The following is a 14,947-nucleotide window of genomic DNA, read 5'->3' on the forward strand; positions in this document are numbered from 1 at the left end:
TGCAAAGGCGATACAAAAATAGTTCGCTCGTACGTTCGTAGATATTTTAGGAATTACGTTGATCGCCGCTCGTTATTTTTACCGCGCCGGTCACTTTATGCGCCGTTGCAACGATTCGATATTCTTTTTTTTCTTCTTCCTCTTCTTCTTCCTCTTCTTCTTTTTCCATGATCCCGTGAAGCGGACGCGAAGGATGATAATGAGATTAAAACGGGCATCGATCGATGGAAGAAGGATGATTACGCTTTCGTCACCTCACCCGTTTCTTTCCCTCTTTTGTAGGCTTGTAAGTGCATTAACGTCAACGGGATTCCTCCGTACCGTGGATCGATTTTGGAACGGACTCGATGAAACAACACCTGCATCCTTTTTGCATCATCGGTGAGTTACGGAACGGAGATAAGATTGAAAATTTATCGTGATTAATTTTCGTTTATTTGTGCAGGATATACCGAAGGCATTTGAGCCGCGTATTGGCGAATAATCAAGGCTACCAGTCATCGACTCGATCTTCCCGTTTACCGGATGTTATGATCCGTTTCAACAATCTAATAAATAGTCGAGGAAAGTGCATAGCGCCGGATACATACAAATGTGAACGCTTTACGTTTCGTTCAAATATTTTATAACTCCGCAATGCTCCTATTGGAACGGAATTGCGATTCGTAGGCGGGAAACGTACGCGCGTAACTTGCTGCTCCAAGCCCACTGCACAATGAAAAAGCAAAAAAATGAAGCGATTACTACTCAACTTTCTACCATTTACGTCATAAGTGCATCTTGGGAAAAAATCGAAATGTTTCGATTTCAAGATACGTACAGATTTAAACGTAATTTCGAGAACATGGAGAAATATAAATTTTCAAAATATTTACGAATAGAACTATGTTCATTTATTAAATTTTAATCGCCATTATGCATTTTGTACTTTTTTTATTACATTTTACGATAATATGTATCTTATGTATAATTGTATAATTTTTAATAAAATAATTGTACGAAATATACGATTAGAAAGTGATTTTTTTATACCCTCTATATTTTTGCAGTTCGAGTTTTTACAATTTCAGTTTCTATGGCGCGTACGTATGTAAGTAAGTATATGTGTATACCGAACCCTATTCAGCTGACGCTATTCATTCACTCTGTTCATCCATTCATGAAATGCAATGAAGTATTGCGCATGCGCAAATTTTCGTTTCCTTTTGCTTTTGAAACTTACATCTTATCGACTGTTGAAATAATTGCTTCGATTCTATGAAAATTGAATTATATTTATAATTTTACTCCAAAATTTCGAAGAAACATATTTATCTTCAAAAAACTATTTTATATATTCTATTAAAAAGTTACTAATAAATAAAAGATAAAGTACAAAATAGATTTCCTTTCTTATAAGTTTGTGTTCCATGTTCTGAATTACCGATCGTACAAATAGTAGTTTTGATGTGCCCTCTATAATTTAGAGCGGCGAATTTAAGAATTACTTTCAATATATAAATATTATAATATATTAATATTATATTAGGAGATATTTTAAATGCTTCGATAACAATAGATATATGTATAGAATTATTCATTACAAATCAAACTTATGTTTTATATAAAGCATAAAAAACATTCTGAAATTTTATTCATGAATATATTTCTAAATAAACATCTATTACTTGAACAGCAGAAAAAATCTTAATATTATATATATTACATGTATTTTTATCCAGTATAAATATATAGTTTGATTAATATATATATTTTATATTTTTATATATATTTTTTATATATATTTTTATAATTCTACATGTTGTTTTCACTTAATATACTTTAAATTCTTATATATAGTATATATATGTATATTTTATATATATCCTTATCTTATCATATATTATCTTATATACATCTTATATGAATATTTTGGTCAATAATTGATCTGACTACTTTTCTGATTAATGATTGACTTATACTACTTGGCTGTCACATCAATAAGTTCAGCTATGTTATTTACTAGAAAGCAATATAAAACAGATATATATATCAAACTTCAAACTTTATTAAGATTAAGAAAATAATAAAAAATGATATTTTTGATAATATGATAACATAAAGAGATAAGCATGCAAGATTTAAATATAAAGAAAAGTACAAAATTTTCAAAAAACTCAGTATTAAATACGTATAACTATTATATATAAAAATATTTCTTATATTAGATTCTTTTAATAATCATAAAATCAATCAAATATTCTATTCAATTGAGAAAAGGGATAAATATGCAAAAAATAGATATTTTTAAAAACTAGAAGGAAATTGTTAAAAAGAAATGATTCAAAATTTAAAAATAATAGCAACTGCAACAGCTAAGTATACAAATGATAAGTATTTTACAATTATTAACATTTTATAAATATTCTTTGTTGACAAACATTTTTCTTTCTTTTTTAACAAAATTTCGTTAAAAATTGTTGGAGAAACCTCGTTAAAATTTTTGAAGAACAATTTACCAAATGTTTTTTATAATATACTAATACAAAATCAAAAAATTAGTCAAAATTTCATTTTTACAATTTTATTTCACAAATTTGATATCATTTCCAAAAATAACAAATTTCTCCAACGAGCTCTTATCAAGTTATGTTCTCCTGATACAAAGTCGAAAAATTAGCTGAAATTTCGTTCGTCTAATTTATTCCAAAAATTTAAAAAATTCCAGGAATTTGACGTCATTTCCAAGAACTGCCGAAATTCCGGGAAAAATTTATCGAACGACCTCCTATCAACTTATGTTCTCCTAATACAAAATCGAATTTTCGGCCAAAAATTATTTCACCCAAGAGTTTTGATAATTCCAGAAATGTACCGTCATTTCCAAGAATTTCTAAAATTCTAGGAATGTGACGTCATTTCCAAGAACTGCCGAAATTCCGGGAAAAATTTATCGAACGNAGAAAAATTTATCGAACCACCTCCTATCAACTTATGTTCTCCTAATACAAAATCGAATTTTCGGCCAAAAATTATTTCGCCCAAGAATTTTGATAATTCTAGGAATGTAACGTCATTTCCAAGAACTGCCGAAATTCTGGGAAAAATTTATCGAACGACCTCCTATCAACTTATGTTCTCCTAATACAAAATCGAATTTTCGGCCAAAAATTATTTCACCCAAGAGTTTTGATAATTCCAGAAATGTACCGTCATTTCCAAGAATTTCTAAAATTCTAGGAATGTGACGTCATTTCCAAGAATTTCTAAAATTCTAAGAATTTGACGTCATTTCCAAGAACTGCCGAAATTCCAGGAAAAATTTATCGAATGATCTCCTATCAACTTATGTTGTCCTAATACAAAATCGAATTTTCGGCCAAAAATTATTTCACCCAAGAGTTTTGATAATTCCAGGAATGTGACATCATTTCTAAGAACTGCGGAAATTCCGGGAAAAATTTATTGAATGACCTCCTATCAACTTATGTTCTATATTTTTAAGAAAAGAAAAAATATATGTATAAAATTTTATATGAAATATAAATACAAAATTAACTATCTATAAAATCTATTTATTTACAGTATTAATAATTTATTTATTATTTACAGTATATAAAAATTGAATAGAAATTTAAATTTTCTTAAGGTTTTTATCAATATTTTAGGAAAGAAAATGATAAAGTTATTTAAATTTTAGAATTATTTCTTGATCACATGATTTGTGATGCAAATAGAAATAAAGTAAATAATATGAAAAAGATAGAAATAAGATAAAATTATCGAAATTAATATCATCTTCAGATTGTTGAAATTGAAACATTAAGAAAGAACAAAAAATGAATTGAGAATTAGAATAAGAATTGATCTTTAGTGCCATCTCTTGAGTGCAAAGAATATCTCTTTAAAAAATTATTTTTCTTCAACACCACTTATAGATGACGTTGATGATCAATTCTTATTTTATTTTATTAATATGCTTTTGAAAAAATTTCTATAATATTCGTAAGATGGCATTAATAATCAATTCTTACTCTATCTTTATCTTCATCTATTAATTGCTCTTCTTGTTTTATAAATTGATATTATTTGTCATCTTTTTCATATAATATGTGACAATTATGAAATTTCAATAATTTTCTTAAAAAATAATTTTAATTACCAATAAGAAATTTATTTTATTTACAATGATAATGTGCAATAAGTTTGAATATTTTTTGAAGATGCATAATTAATTAAATATTAGAAAAAATCTAAATATTTTTATGCATATATTATATTTCTATTCTATAGTGGTTTAATTTATTTGTTATAAAAAATGAAATCGTAAACCAAGAATAGTTATATCATAACTAATTATAAAGATAAAAAAATAAAATAATATAATATAATAATATAAAATAATATAATAATTATAATCCTTATCAAGAGAGGATAAATTTAAAAGAAATAAAAATATTTATTTTTTATATAAATTTTTAAGTATTCAATATTTTTAAAAATATTTTATATTTTAACCAATGAAATTTAATAACGTGTTTTTTATTACATCAGTTGCGTACTCATATATATATATATATATATATATATATTGGATTAGATTGCGTATTATCACATCCACGAATGAAAACAGCTTGTTGGTTATGTTAGACAGGTTAAGTTTTTTAAAATGTTTGTTATGTCATTAACAATGTGAATGCATCATGCAAATACAGGAAATAAGATTTCTTAGTTCTTGCTTCATTCTTATATTCCTCAATATTGGAATATCTGGTGGCATTGGTGAAGGTTAGTAATTAGCAATTTCATATAGTTATATATAAACTTATTATTAAATAATTATTCGTGACTAAATATTTATTAGGACATTCTTTTACATACAAATCGATAGGTTCTTATATTGATACAAGTATTGGTTCAGATGTATTTTTTGAAATTATATATCCACCGGAATTAGAATATACATATAAATTAAGACCCGCGAAAGATTTTGGAGCGCCATTCGTACGTATATGAAAATAATATAATTTATATAAAGTTATAAATAAAAATTTAATTTTAATTTGAATTATTATTTATTTTTAGAATGCAAGTTTTTTAGAAGAAAAAATTCCTTTAGTTCCAACTGATCCTCCTCATGGTTGTCAAATAGTAAGAAATGCAAAAGAATTAAAAGGTAGAATTGCATTAGTTGAGAGAGGAGATTGTAGTTTCTTTGCTAAAAGCATAATGGCAGAAGAAGCTGGAGCAAAAGCTGTAATCATAGCAGATTATCATTCATCTTCTATGGAAGAATCAATAAGTAATTCTTTATGGGCTGATTATTATTACATAGAGATGATACGCGATGATACTATTCCGTCATCAAAGACTGTAAACATTCCCGCTGGATTTTTGCTCGGTAAGAACGGCAAAATGATCCGGCAGACTCTAAAACGTTTGAATCAACCATTTGCCTTAATCAATATCCCAGTGAATTTAACTTATACTTCTTTAGATAAATTACATCAACCTCCTTGGTTGTTTTGGTGATTATTCATAGAATTTTTCATTGATTTTTATATCATAAAGCAAATAACTTAAAAAGATAACAAATTTTGAAATTACTAAAGAAAATGGGATTAGTTAAATCAAAATAATCATAAAAAATTTATTGTGCATTGTAATTGTAAATGATAAGAAATGTAATTTTATGGAATTTATTCTTGTGAATTAGCAATTATTTTGTGAGAGGTCGCGTTTCTCTTTCTAACCATTCAAGTGTTTGAATATTTTCTGGTCCTTGCAATAGAGGTTTTATAGTATTCAAACATTTTGCATGATAATCATTCAAATATTGAATCTGAAAAGAAATTACAATCAATTATTTTAAAGCAATTAATATAAAAAAAAACAAATTGAATCTATACCTCAACATCCGTTAATAAGGAAATGTCAAGTAATTTAGTTTGAATAGGCACCAATGTAACTGTTTCAAAAGTAAGAAAGCCACGATTCTTATGATTATAATGTGTATTTGCTTTTACTATTAATTCTATATTTTCCAATCTAATGCCAAATTTTTCATCTTCATAATATCCTGGTTCTAATGATTTTATTAGTTATATTAATACATATACTATATATATAAGTTTAATATATAATGATGAAAAAAAATTTTTTATATTATACCATTTGAAAGAAACATGCCAGGTTGTAAACCTGGATCATCAGGATATGGTCTCCAAGAAATACTGATTGGTCCTTCATGAACATTTAGATATGAACCTATTCCATGTCCTGTACCATGAAGATAATTGAGACTGTAATTGTATATTTAAATATGAATAAATAGTATTTTCCATTTTATAAGCAAAATAAATACATTTACCCAACATTCCATAAATTTTCCCGAGCAAGTGTATCAAGATAATTTCCTTGTATCATTAAAGGAAAGATCGTCGACGAAAGACGACACTGTCCCTTAAATACTCTCGTGAAACATTCGCGTTCAAAATTTGTTGGATTGCCAAAATGTAATGTTCTTGTAACATCTGTGGTACCATCTTGATATTGTGCTCCAGAATCACAAAGATAAATTTCTTTATCTGTAATTGGTACATCTGTTTTCAATGTTGGTAAGTAATGAATTATTGCTGCATGTGGTCCAACTGAAGATATTGTAGGAAAGCTGAGCCCAATAAAGTGTTCTTGTTCCCTTTTGAATAATGAACATTATAATTAATATTTCTATTATATCTAAATTTTATAATATTATATACAAATTTTCTTACTGTCTAAATTTTTCAAGTTGAGTTGCTCCAGATATTTCTGTGACAGTATTCTTTTTATTTTTAATTTGATCTTCTAACCAAGCAAAATATTTTACAAGCGCAACTGAATCTCGTATATGTGCCGCTTTCATTCCCGCTATTTCAGTATTATTTTTTACTGCCTTCATGACGCTTATTGGAGTAATTTTTATATGTTTCTTTGCTTCTCCACAATCAGCATGTAAAGCATAACTAGAACTATTACTTAGCCATATTTTATCATCATTTATGCACAAATTTGCAATTTTCTTTAAACAATTATGTATATCTTCATATGGATGATAAATTAAATTTACTTCTTCAATAATCAATTGTTGTTGTGCTTCTTCTGTAAGTTTGCTTATATCAACGAATAAGTGTAAATGATCTAATGTAAGAATGATATATGCAAAGAAGACAGGATTATAAGGTATATCAGATCCTCTTAAATTTAAAATGTATGCTATTTCATCTAGAGCTGTGATTACAAGTGCTTTTACTTTATTTTTGTACATTACTTCCCTACATAATTTCACTTTTTTCCCTGCTATACACCCAGAAAATTGTAATGATTGAGGTACAATAATATTAGCTGTAGGAGCAGGTTGCTCATCACCCCAAACTTTATCAATAAGATTCTCTTCAAGAGGCATTAAACAATGACCAGCAGCAGTTAAACTAGTATGTAAAACTACCCATTCTGTGTAACTTATTAAATTAGAATCTGCACCAACAGTAGATTTAGGAGGTAAATTACAAGTCAACCAAGCAGCTCTAGTTGGAGTGTCCAATAAACCTTCTTTCATTAAAGTCCATTCTTCTGATGGATCAAATTCAGCTAAAGCTTGCATATAGTATCTTCCATCAGTCCAGAGTAGAGCTTTGTTTTGTGTAATAATTGCAGTACCAAAAGAACCAGTGAAACCACTTATGAAACAAATTCTTTTATCATGCTCTCTTAAATATTCTGATTGATGAGCATCATCTGAACTTACAATTAAAGCCTGAATACCTTTCTCTTTAAGTCCACCTATTTGAACAGCTTTCATTAATTCTCGTAGTTTAGCTAATTTAATTACACCACTTCTTTGGGCCATATTAATGTTTTCTTTTATTAATATATAATATACTAAAACAAAAAAATATTTAATTTTATATAAATTAAAAAAATTCGTATAATATTTAAATCAATATGATAATAATTAAAAATAAAATTTAAAATTAATATATTTACCAATATATGTATTTGTGACACGAATATCACTCAATTTGTACCATACATTTGAATTATAACACTATTATCTTATCGAAATAAAATAATCTTATCAAACGTTTTATGAATATAACGAAAAATTATTGGGAGTATATTAAATATAAATTCAATAATATAAATTGATATATAAAATTTGAAAATGTATGATGTTTTACGTACTAACCATTATTTTACACAAGGTTAGAAAGAACATACTATTTGAATCGTATAATTTATAACGTAATTTTTTGACAGTTATCTTGAAAACCGTTGTTATTCTTACGATTTATAATAAAGCGGTATATCAGAATTTTTTAAACTTTTATTGTTATTATTATCATAACAATAACTTCATTGATATTTACGTTTTTTTACAAAAATTTTTCGTAATTATCAATATGCTATCTAACACTTAAAAATTGATAAATTTTTTCTTATTTTTGTAACTAACAATATTTATTTAAATATATATTATATATTAAAATATTAAATACGAAAATGTAAAAATAATATATATACACTTATTTATATTAATTAATAAAGAATTGTAAAAGAGAATTATCATTTTAAGGAAACATATAACATCACAATGTAAGTATATATTTATTTATGCAAGTCATTGTTTTTTATTTACTATCTAAATTTTAATACTAATTTTATTACTAAATTTTAATTTTTTCTAGCATGTTGAGTTTAACAAGATATTGTACTTCAACAATAATGAGAAGCAGCATAATAAAGTTTTTTCCAGTTAAAAAAAATTTATATACATATACTCCAAAATCAATAATTACAACTCTTACATTAGTGAAAAGGAATTCCATTTTGCATAAAGTATTGTATATTAATATACAATAATAAATATGTATAGCTATGTATTTAATGTACAAAATAATAATATAATTTTAAATAATTTTATGTAATAATTTAATTTCAGGATTTATTTAAAGGATATAATATCATTGCAAAAGGATTTGCATCAAAATCAAGTCAGAAATCAGATAAAGTTTTGGGCAAATGGTTATTAAGTTGTAGTGGCATGATTTTTGTAGCTGTTATTTTAGGTACAGTTTTTTATTGGTTTTTTTATTATTGCGCTTGTACTATCATAAAAGCAGTTGTAGATAAGACTTATGGAAAATAAATTTATCATAATAATTAAGGAGTACTTTAAACGAATATTCATTATTACAATTAATACATATGCTTATAACATGTTAATATATTATAAATATATATATATATATATAATAAATTTCTATTATAAAACATAATATAAATAAAGAAATTAAAAAAGAACTATTATATTATTGTATCTTACCTATGAATTTAGGAGGTGTAACAAGACTTACAGAATCTGGTTTATCCATGGTTACTTGGAAATTACTTGGAGAAAAAATGCCAATTACTGAAAGTCAATGGCATGCAGAATTTGAACGTTATAAACAATTTCCTGAATATAAAATGTAAGAGTTTTAGAATATAAAATAATAATATTATTTATTAAATTCATTTTTCATATTAATTTTTTTTATAGTAATAATCAAAATATGACATTGGAAGAATTTAAACGAATTTGGTGGATGGAATATTTGCATAGAATGTGGGGACGTTTGATAGGTGCTGTTTTCATAGTTCCAGCTACTTATTTTTGGGCAAAAGGTATGCTCAAACCAAGCATGAAAATCAGAATAACCATTTTGGGTTCATTAATTGGTTTACAAGGACTCATGGGTTGGTATATGGTTAAATCGGGTTTAGAAGATCGTTTCGTGGAACCCTCAGACGTACCCCGCGTCTCGCAATATCGTTTGGCTGCACATTTAGGAATAGCATTTCTATTATATACAGGATTTTTATATAATGCTTTAAATTACTTGATTCCTGCTCAAAAATTAACTCTTAATAATTCAAATGTTAATATTAGTGATTTGAAATCAAAACTGAAGAAATTTAGAATGTTGGTTCATTTAACGAAAGGACTAGTCTTCTTTACTGCTTTGTCTGGAGCTTTCGTTGCAGGAATGGATGCAGGTCTTATTTATAATACATTTCCAAAAATGGCAAATAAATGGATACCAGACGATATATTTGCGATATCACCTATATGGAAAAATTTTACCGAAAATCCAACTACAATACAATTCGATCATCGAATTCTGGTATATTTTAAGAAAAAACAAATTGAATCAAATTATGATATTACAAACTAAAATATAATATTATAAATTAAATTTGTTTTTTACAGGGTATTACAACTTTATCATTAATAACTTATATTGCAATTGCGTCTCGTAAATATAAACTTCCGGGTAATGCAAAAAAAGCTGCAATAGCAGTTCTTTGTGCTGGCTATTTACAAGTGCTATTAGGTATTTCAACGTTGTTGCATCATGTACCTTTACCAATAGCTGCATCTCATCAATCTGGCAGTCTTATTGTTTTGAGTACAATGATATGGTTATGTCATGAATTAAAATATTTAAAATATGTATTAAAATAAATTTATAAAATATCCTGTATATTTTATTTTATTTTTTTGTTATTTAAAAATTCATAAAAAAAAGTGCTACAATAGTTTCACAATATTATATTTTATTTGACAATGCATAAATTATAATAATTAATATTCATGGAAAATCATTTACATTCATTTTAAGGCAATATATCTATTATACAAATATTATATCAAATTTTAAGTAATTTTATATCATTGAAAATCTAATCTTTTCAATTTCATATTTAATATTTAAAAAGAACAAATAAACATTTAATTTAAAATAATATTAAACAAATATTAACATTTTTTAGATTATATTTTACGAACGTGACTGGATTATTTTTAAAGTATAAATAAAAAAATTTATTACTAACATCATTTATTTATTTTAATGCTTTGCATATGATAAATATTTAATAATGTTAGTACTAGCATCTAATTTCAAAAACCAGTTTTAATAAGTAATATTATTTATTCAATTAATTTAAAAAATGTGTAAACCCTGCTTAATGAATAATTGCTATTTAATTATAATAATATTTTTTATTAACATTTCAAAAATTTTTTTCATATTTTATAATTTCTGATTAGCAATACAATGAATTCAATTTTATTTTTATTGGCAGTTGTTCTACCTCATCTCCAATCAGTCGTCCTTTAATCTTTGTTTTTCGTTTAAAACGCCTTATATTGGTCCAACATAGCATTATTAATATTAAGCAGTAGCAATATTTAAGAGGCGTTCTAAATTGCACTTTCATTATTGTAACACTTTTTATTTACACTCGTCATATTTTTATTTTATTATATGACAATTGCGCCGCATCACATTTTTATTCAACATTATACGGACATGAGTATTAAAAAAAGGAAAATGTATATTATCATTCATACAAATACAAATTATATCACTTAAAAAAACGCAACATTTATATTAAAATCTTTATATGAAATATGCGTGAAAAATATAGTTTAATTAATACTATACACAAAATAATCTTCTTGTATTATTTGAATATCAATCAAAATGAACTTAAAATGCAGTCTCTTGCTATTGTAAATAACACAAATTCTATATTGCAAAACTAATATCAGTCTGATAGAATTTATTGTTCCATTGAGAATCTTATGTCTTAATTCTTGGTAACAAATCTCTCTATAAATGCAATATTATCATTTTCATATTTATAATATGAACTCAAATCTATTTATACATAATCGATGAAACAAATGGAAAATATTTCATTTTTTAATTATTTCAATTATTAGGCATAGAACTTTGTGCCTTTAATCAGCCATGAACTAACTAATCAATATTTTAATTGATACGATCGTCAATTATCGATTACGTATATTTAGACTAAAGCTCATAAAAAATAATATTTTAGACAATGTTATTGTTTTACTAAAAAAATGTCGATTTAAACAACATTATTCAGTATTTATATATTCTTAATGCATCATTACATTGATTATTGAACAAAGAGATTTTGTTTTTGCTAATCCTTGAACACAATTACTGAAAATGTAAATAAATGAATAATATAGTGAATATATGGAACTTTTAAATTTACAGACTTAAAACAAGTGCTTGCTTTATTTGCACTGATGTTTATAATGTATCAAAAAAATGCATATAGTAATGCAAGTAATAGTTAATGCAAAATTTCATTTTCTTAATATGAACAGGATCTTATACATTTATGTTCATATTTTTAATGATTGCTTCCAGTCATTTCTATCACTTGTATGCAATAATCCAATTTATAAATAAATTACTTATAAGATTAAATATGTTTGCTTTGACACTCAAATTGAGAATAGTGGAATCAACATATGTATCTGTATACATACATATTATATATTACGTATTATACATACACGCACACGCAATACTATATATTATAATTTTATAATCAATGCATATGAAAAACAAACTTATCACTGCTGGGTTAGTACAGTCAATAAATTCACACGCATAATATGTCATCTGATATAATTATACTCTAGATCATTTTTTTTGTGCAACATGTGGAGCAGAAGTAAGAATTAAGTGCTATTAAATTTGAATTAGCAATAATGATTTTATTGTGATCATTTTATTGTAAGCACAAATATGAAACATAGATATGAAAGTGATTGTGCTGATAAAATTATATAAAAATTATACATTCTGCACCACATGTAATTTAATTATTAATCGTACATTTTTTCTTCTGTGCATTATTCAGCAGTATAGATCTTATATTATATCTTCTTAGTACTTATAGGAAGGAATCGTAAATTTTAGGCCACTAATAGGCCAACATGTACTTTTATGAAATAATCCAAATATATATCTTATAAACGTTCACGATACATTTACAAAAAATTTAATAAATTTAATCAAAATGAAAAAATGTCAAAGATTTGTGTATATATTCTACATATTATGCAATAAAGCTGTTATAATTTTTTCTATTGATTTGATTTTAAAAAAAATTAAAATTATTAATTATAAAAAGTTCAGAAAATGTGAAATTTGTAAGAAATGAAAGAAAAATGCATTGCAACAATTAGTATATACTTTGCTCCTTTTTTCACTATTGTCCATTGTATTTTTATATTCATTCATATTTATATAATTTTTTTATAATTTCCTTATCATTATTGTTATTATTATAATCTTTTTTAAGTGTACAATTTAATTTTTATATTATATAATTATGCAACATTGTTTAATAAGCAGCATAGAATAATTTTCTACGTGTAATACTTAGTTTCCCAAGTGTTACAGCACCAGCACCTTTGTTGGTAATAACAAATAAGTATAACAACATTCCTGCTATGAGGTAAATGTTATCTCAATACCAATTATTCATAATCTTTTTTGTAAGTATTTAACTTAAACCAATGTTAATCAAAATTCTTTAAGAGTTTATTTTTGTATGTAGTTAGCATTTTTTTTGAACTAGTTTATAAATTAATAAAAATTAAATAATCACAACCCACAATTTAAACGCAATATTATTTAATCCTTATAACAATTGTATATAAATATATATAATATATATAAATATATTATGTCTTATATTATATATATATTATATATATTTATATTTATATATATATATTTTACGAAAGTTACGTTGTAAGTGCATTTTATTATAAAAAATCACTTCAAGATTGCTGCTCTGATCTTAATAATGACACAATATAAAATTAAAAAAAAATGTATTCTTACTTTGAATGCAGGTAAGAATATGTTTATCAGAGAAAGATGGTTCAATATAACTTGTATCTTGTGCAATATTAGTTCAACTTGTTTTCACAGGACTGTCATCTAATTTTTCTGGATTTACAATTACTTGTATTACATAGCCTGGTTGTATTTTTGCTTCTTCTATATGCATTTTATCACCTAATAACTTTCCACCAAAAAACCACCTTTGACGAGATGGTTCTAAACCTTCTTGACTCTATTCATTAAATTAAATCATAAATTAATGCAGAATAAAGATATGAAATATAATTTGAATAATTATATACATACCTGCAATTTTTTTTTAGCAGTAGCAATAGTATCTTTACTGTAAACTGGCAATTTAACTTCACCTAATGTAGTTGATAATCTTAGCTTCAATGTCTGTTCAACTCCACTATCAATTGGTTCTATAAATAAATAAATATATGTTAAAAATTGATTTTCTTTCTAAAAATATGATTTTTGAAAAATTTTTGTATAAAATTACATATTACCTGAACAATCAGCAGGAGAATCTCTTCCACTATCTTCTTTCACAATATTAATTGGATATGATAAGCAATAAATGGGAACTTGATATCTGGTACCCAATTCATCATAACATTCTGTTAAAAAACCATTTGGAACAGAAATATTAGCTCCATCTAATATAGCCTGTGCTAATTGATAATCTTGAGCTTCTGCTGCTGTTGCTCCTGCTCTTAATGCATCCCATATTTCTTTACGTCCATCAAATGCAGGTGCAGTATCCCAAAATTCATCTCTTTTACTTCTTAGTTGTCCTTCTGTCAAAGGTACATCTGATTTCCACCTAATTGCCTCATGACATAATGGATGATTTTTTCTTGAATTTCCTATGTAAATATAACATTTTTTTTATAATATGATAAATTCTTTATAAAATTAAAAATATAAAAACATATTTCAAAAACTTATATATAAAACTAAAGATAGTTATGAAAATAATTTATGTTATAAAATATAATTATTCCAAATTTTAAAAAAAATGATAAGTAATGTTGAAATTCTAACAATGCCTTTTTTTTTAATACAATAAAAATATTCTTTATAAAATTGTTTGATTGTCAGAAAACATTATAATATATACATGTATATATATATGTATGTATGTGTATGTGTGTATATATATATATATATATATATATATATATATATATCAT

The 14,947-nt window shown here is 25.1% G+C and overlaps 4 protein-coding genes across 9 annotated transcripts in view; 2 read left to right on the forward strand and 2 right to left on the reverse strand.

The window, feature by feature from the left end:
- Window positions 1-4,561: 4,561 nt before the first annotated feature.
- LOC102676920 (PRADC1-like protein) lies at window positions 4,562-5,835 on the forward strand. 2 transcript variants are annotated; one of them, XM_006617039.2, is made up of 3 exons: window positions 4,562-4,767; window positions 4,844-4,983; window positions 5,065-5,835. In XM_006617039.2, exons 1-3 carry the CDS (start codon window positions 4,683-4,685, stop codon window positions 5,509-5,511), a joined length of 672 nt encoding a protein of 223 aa, XP_006617102.1. In that variant the 5' UTR covers window positions 4,562-4,682; the 3' UTR covers window positions 5,512-5,835. The 2 variants fall into 2 exon arrangements, with proteins under 2 accessions (XP_006617102.1, XP_006617103.1); XM_006617040.2 differs by having other exon boundaries at window positions 4,570-4,767; window positions 4,871-4,983.
- Window positions 4,830-8,546, reverse strand: LOC102676604 (xaa-Pro aminopeptidase ApepP-like). 3 transcript variants are annotated; one of them, XM_006617038.2, is made up of 7 exons: window positions 8,005-8,243; window positions 7,783-7,899; window positions 6,753-7,697; window positions 6,350-6,676; window positions 6,151-6,281; window positions 5,889-6,064; window positions 4,830-5,821 (listed from the first exon to the last, which is right to left on the reverse strand). In XM_006617038.2, the coding sequence occupies exons 3-7, from the start codon at window positions 7,619-7,621 to the stop codon at window positions 5,699-5,701; spliced, it is 1,626 nt and encodes a 541-aa protein (XP_006617101.1). In that variant the 5' UTR covers window positions 7,622-7,697; window positions 7,783-7,899; window positions 8,005-8,243; the 3' UTR covers window positions 4,830-5,698. The 3 variants fall into 3 exon arrangements, with proteins under 3 accessions (XP_006617101.1, XP_006617100.1, XP_006617099.1); XM_006617037.2 differs by having other exon boundaries at window positions 7,766-7,899; window positions 8,005-8,038; XM_006617036.2 differs by having other exon boundaries at window positions 6,753-7,899; window positions 8,005-8,546.
- Window positions 8,070-10,551, forward strand: LOC102676379 (cytochrome c oxidase assembly protein COX15 homolog). Of its 3 annotated transcripts, XM_006617034.2 has the most exons (6): window positions 8,251-8,613; window positions 8,706-8,856; window positions 8,960-9,086; window positions 9,356-9,488; window positions 9,560-10,184; window positions 10,271-10,546. In XM_006617034.2, exons 2-6 carry the CDS (start codon window positions 8,707-8,709, stop codon window positions 10,523-10,525), a joined length of 1,290 nt encoding a protein of 429 aa, XP_006617097.1. In that variant the 5' UTR covers window positions 8,251-8,613; window position 8,706; the 3' UTR covers window positions 10,526-10,546. The 3 variants fall into 3 exon arrangements, with proteins under 3 accessions (XP_031366996.1, XP_006617097.1, XP_006617098.1); XM_031511136.1 differs by lacking the exons at window positions 8,251-8,613; window positions 8,706-8,856 and adding an exon at window positions 8,070-8,222; XM_006617035.2 differs by lacking the exon at window positions 8,706-8,856 and having other exon boundaries at window positions 8,595-8,613; window positions 10,271-10,551.
- Window positions 10,552-13,209: 2,658 nt separating this feature from the next.
- Window positions 13,210-14,947, reverse strand: part of LOC102677299 (ubiquitin domain-containing protein 1) — a 2,390-nt gene continuing 652 nt past the window's right edge. The window contains exons 2-4 of the mRNA XM_031511138.1: window positions 14,261-14,620; window positions 14,055-14,173; window positions 13,210-13,980 (exon numbers count right to left, since the gene is read on the reverse strand). Of these exons, the coding sequence (XP_031366998.1) occupies window positions 13,819-13,980; window positions 14,055-14,173; window positions 14,261-14,620 (641 nt within the window). The 3' untranslated portion in view covers window positions 13,210-13,818. The remainder of the gene's footprint in view (window positions 13,981-14,054; window positions 14,174-14,260; window positions 14,621-14,947) is intronic.

This window comes from Apis dorsata, unplaced genomic scaffold (assembly GCF_000469605.1).
Source record: "Apis dorsata unplaced genomic scaffold, Apis dorsata 1.3 scaffold_292, whole genome shotgun sequence".
Classification (NCBI taxonomy): Eukaryota; Metazoa; Arthropoda; class Insecta; order Hymenoptera; family Apidae; genus Apis; species Apis dorsata.

Bases quoted from the DNA above. Each gene is read 5' to 3' on its own strand.
- LOC102676604 (XM_006617036.2), bottom strand. From the start codon at position 7,867: ATGGCCCAAAGAAGTGGTGTAATTAAATTAGCTAAACTACGAGAATTA. The intron at 6,065-6,150 runs GTATAATATAAA...TAAAATCATTAG, and splicing joins TGGCATGTTTCTTTCAAATG to AACCAGGATATTATGAAGAT. The intron at 5,822-5,888 runs GTATAGATTCAA...ATTTCTTTTCAG, and splicing joins CCTTATTAACGGATGTTGAG to ATTCAATATTTGAATGATTA.
- LOC102676920 (XM_006617039.2), top strand. From the start codon at position 4,683: ATGCAAATACAGGAAATAAGATTTCTTAGTTCTTGCTTCATTCTTATA. The intron at 4,768-4,843 runs GTTAGTAATTAG...AATATTTATTAG, and splicing joins ATCTGGTGGCATTGGTGAAG to GACATTCTTTTACATACAAA. The intron at 4,984-5,064 runs GTACGTATATGA...ATTTATTTTTAG, and splicing joins AAGATTTTGGAGCGCCATTC to AATGCAAGTTTTTTAGAAGA.
- LOC102676379 (XM_006617034.2), top strand. From the start codon at position 8,707: ATGTTGAGTTTAACAAGATATTGTACTTCAACAATAATGAGAAGCAGC. The intron at 8,857-8,959 runs GTATTGTATATT...ATTTAATTTCAG, and splicing joins GGAATTCCATTTTGCATAAA to GATTTATTTAAAGGATATAA. The intron at 10,185-10,270 runs GTATATTTTAAG...TGTTTTTTACAG, and splicing joins AATTCGATCATCGAATTCTG to GGTATTACAACTTTATCATT.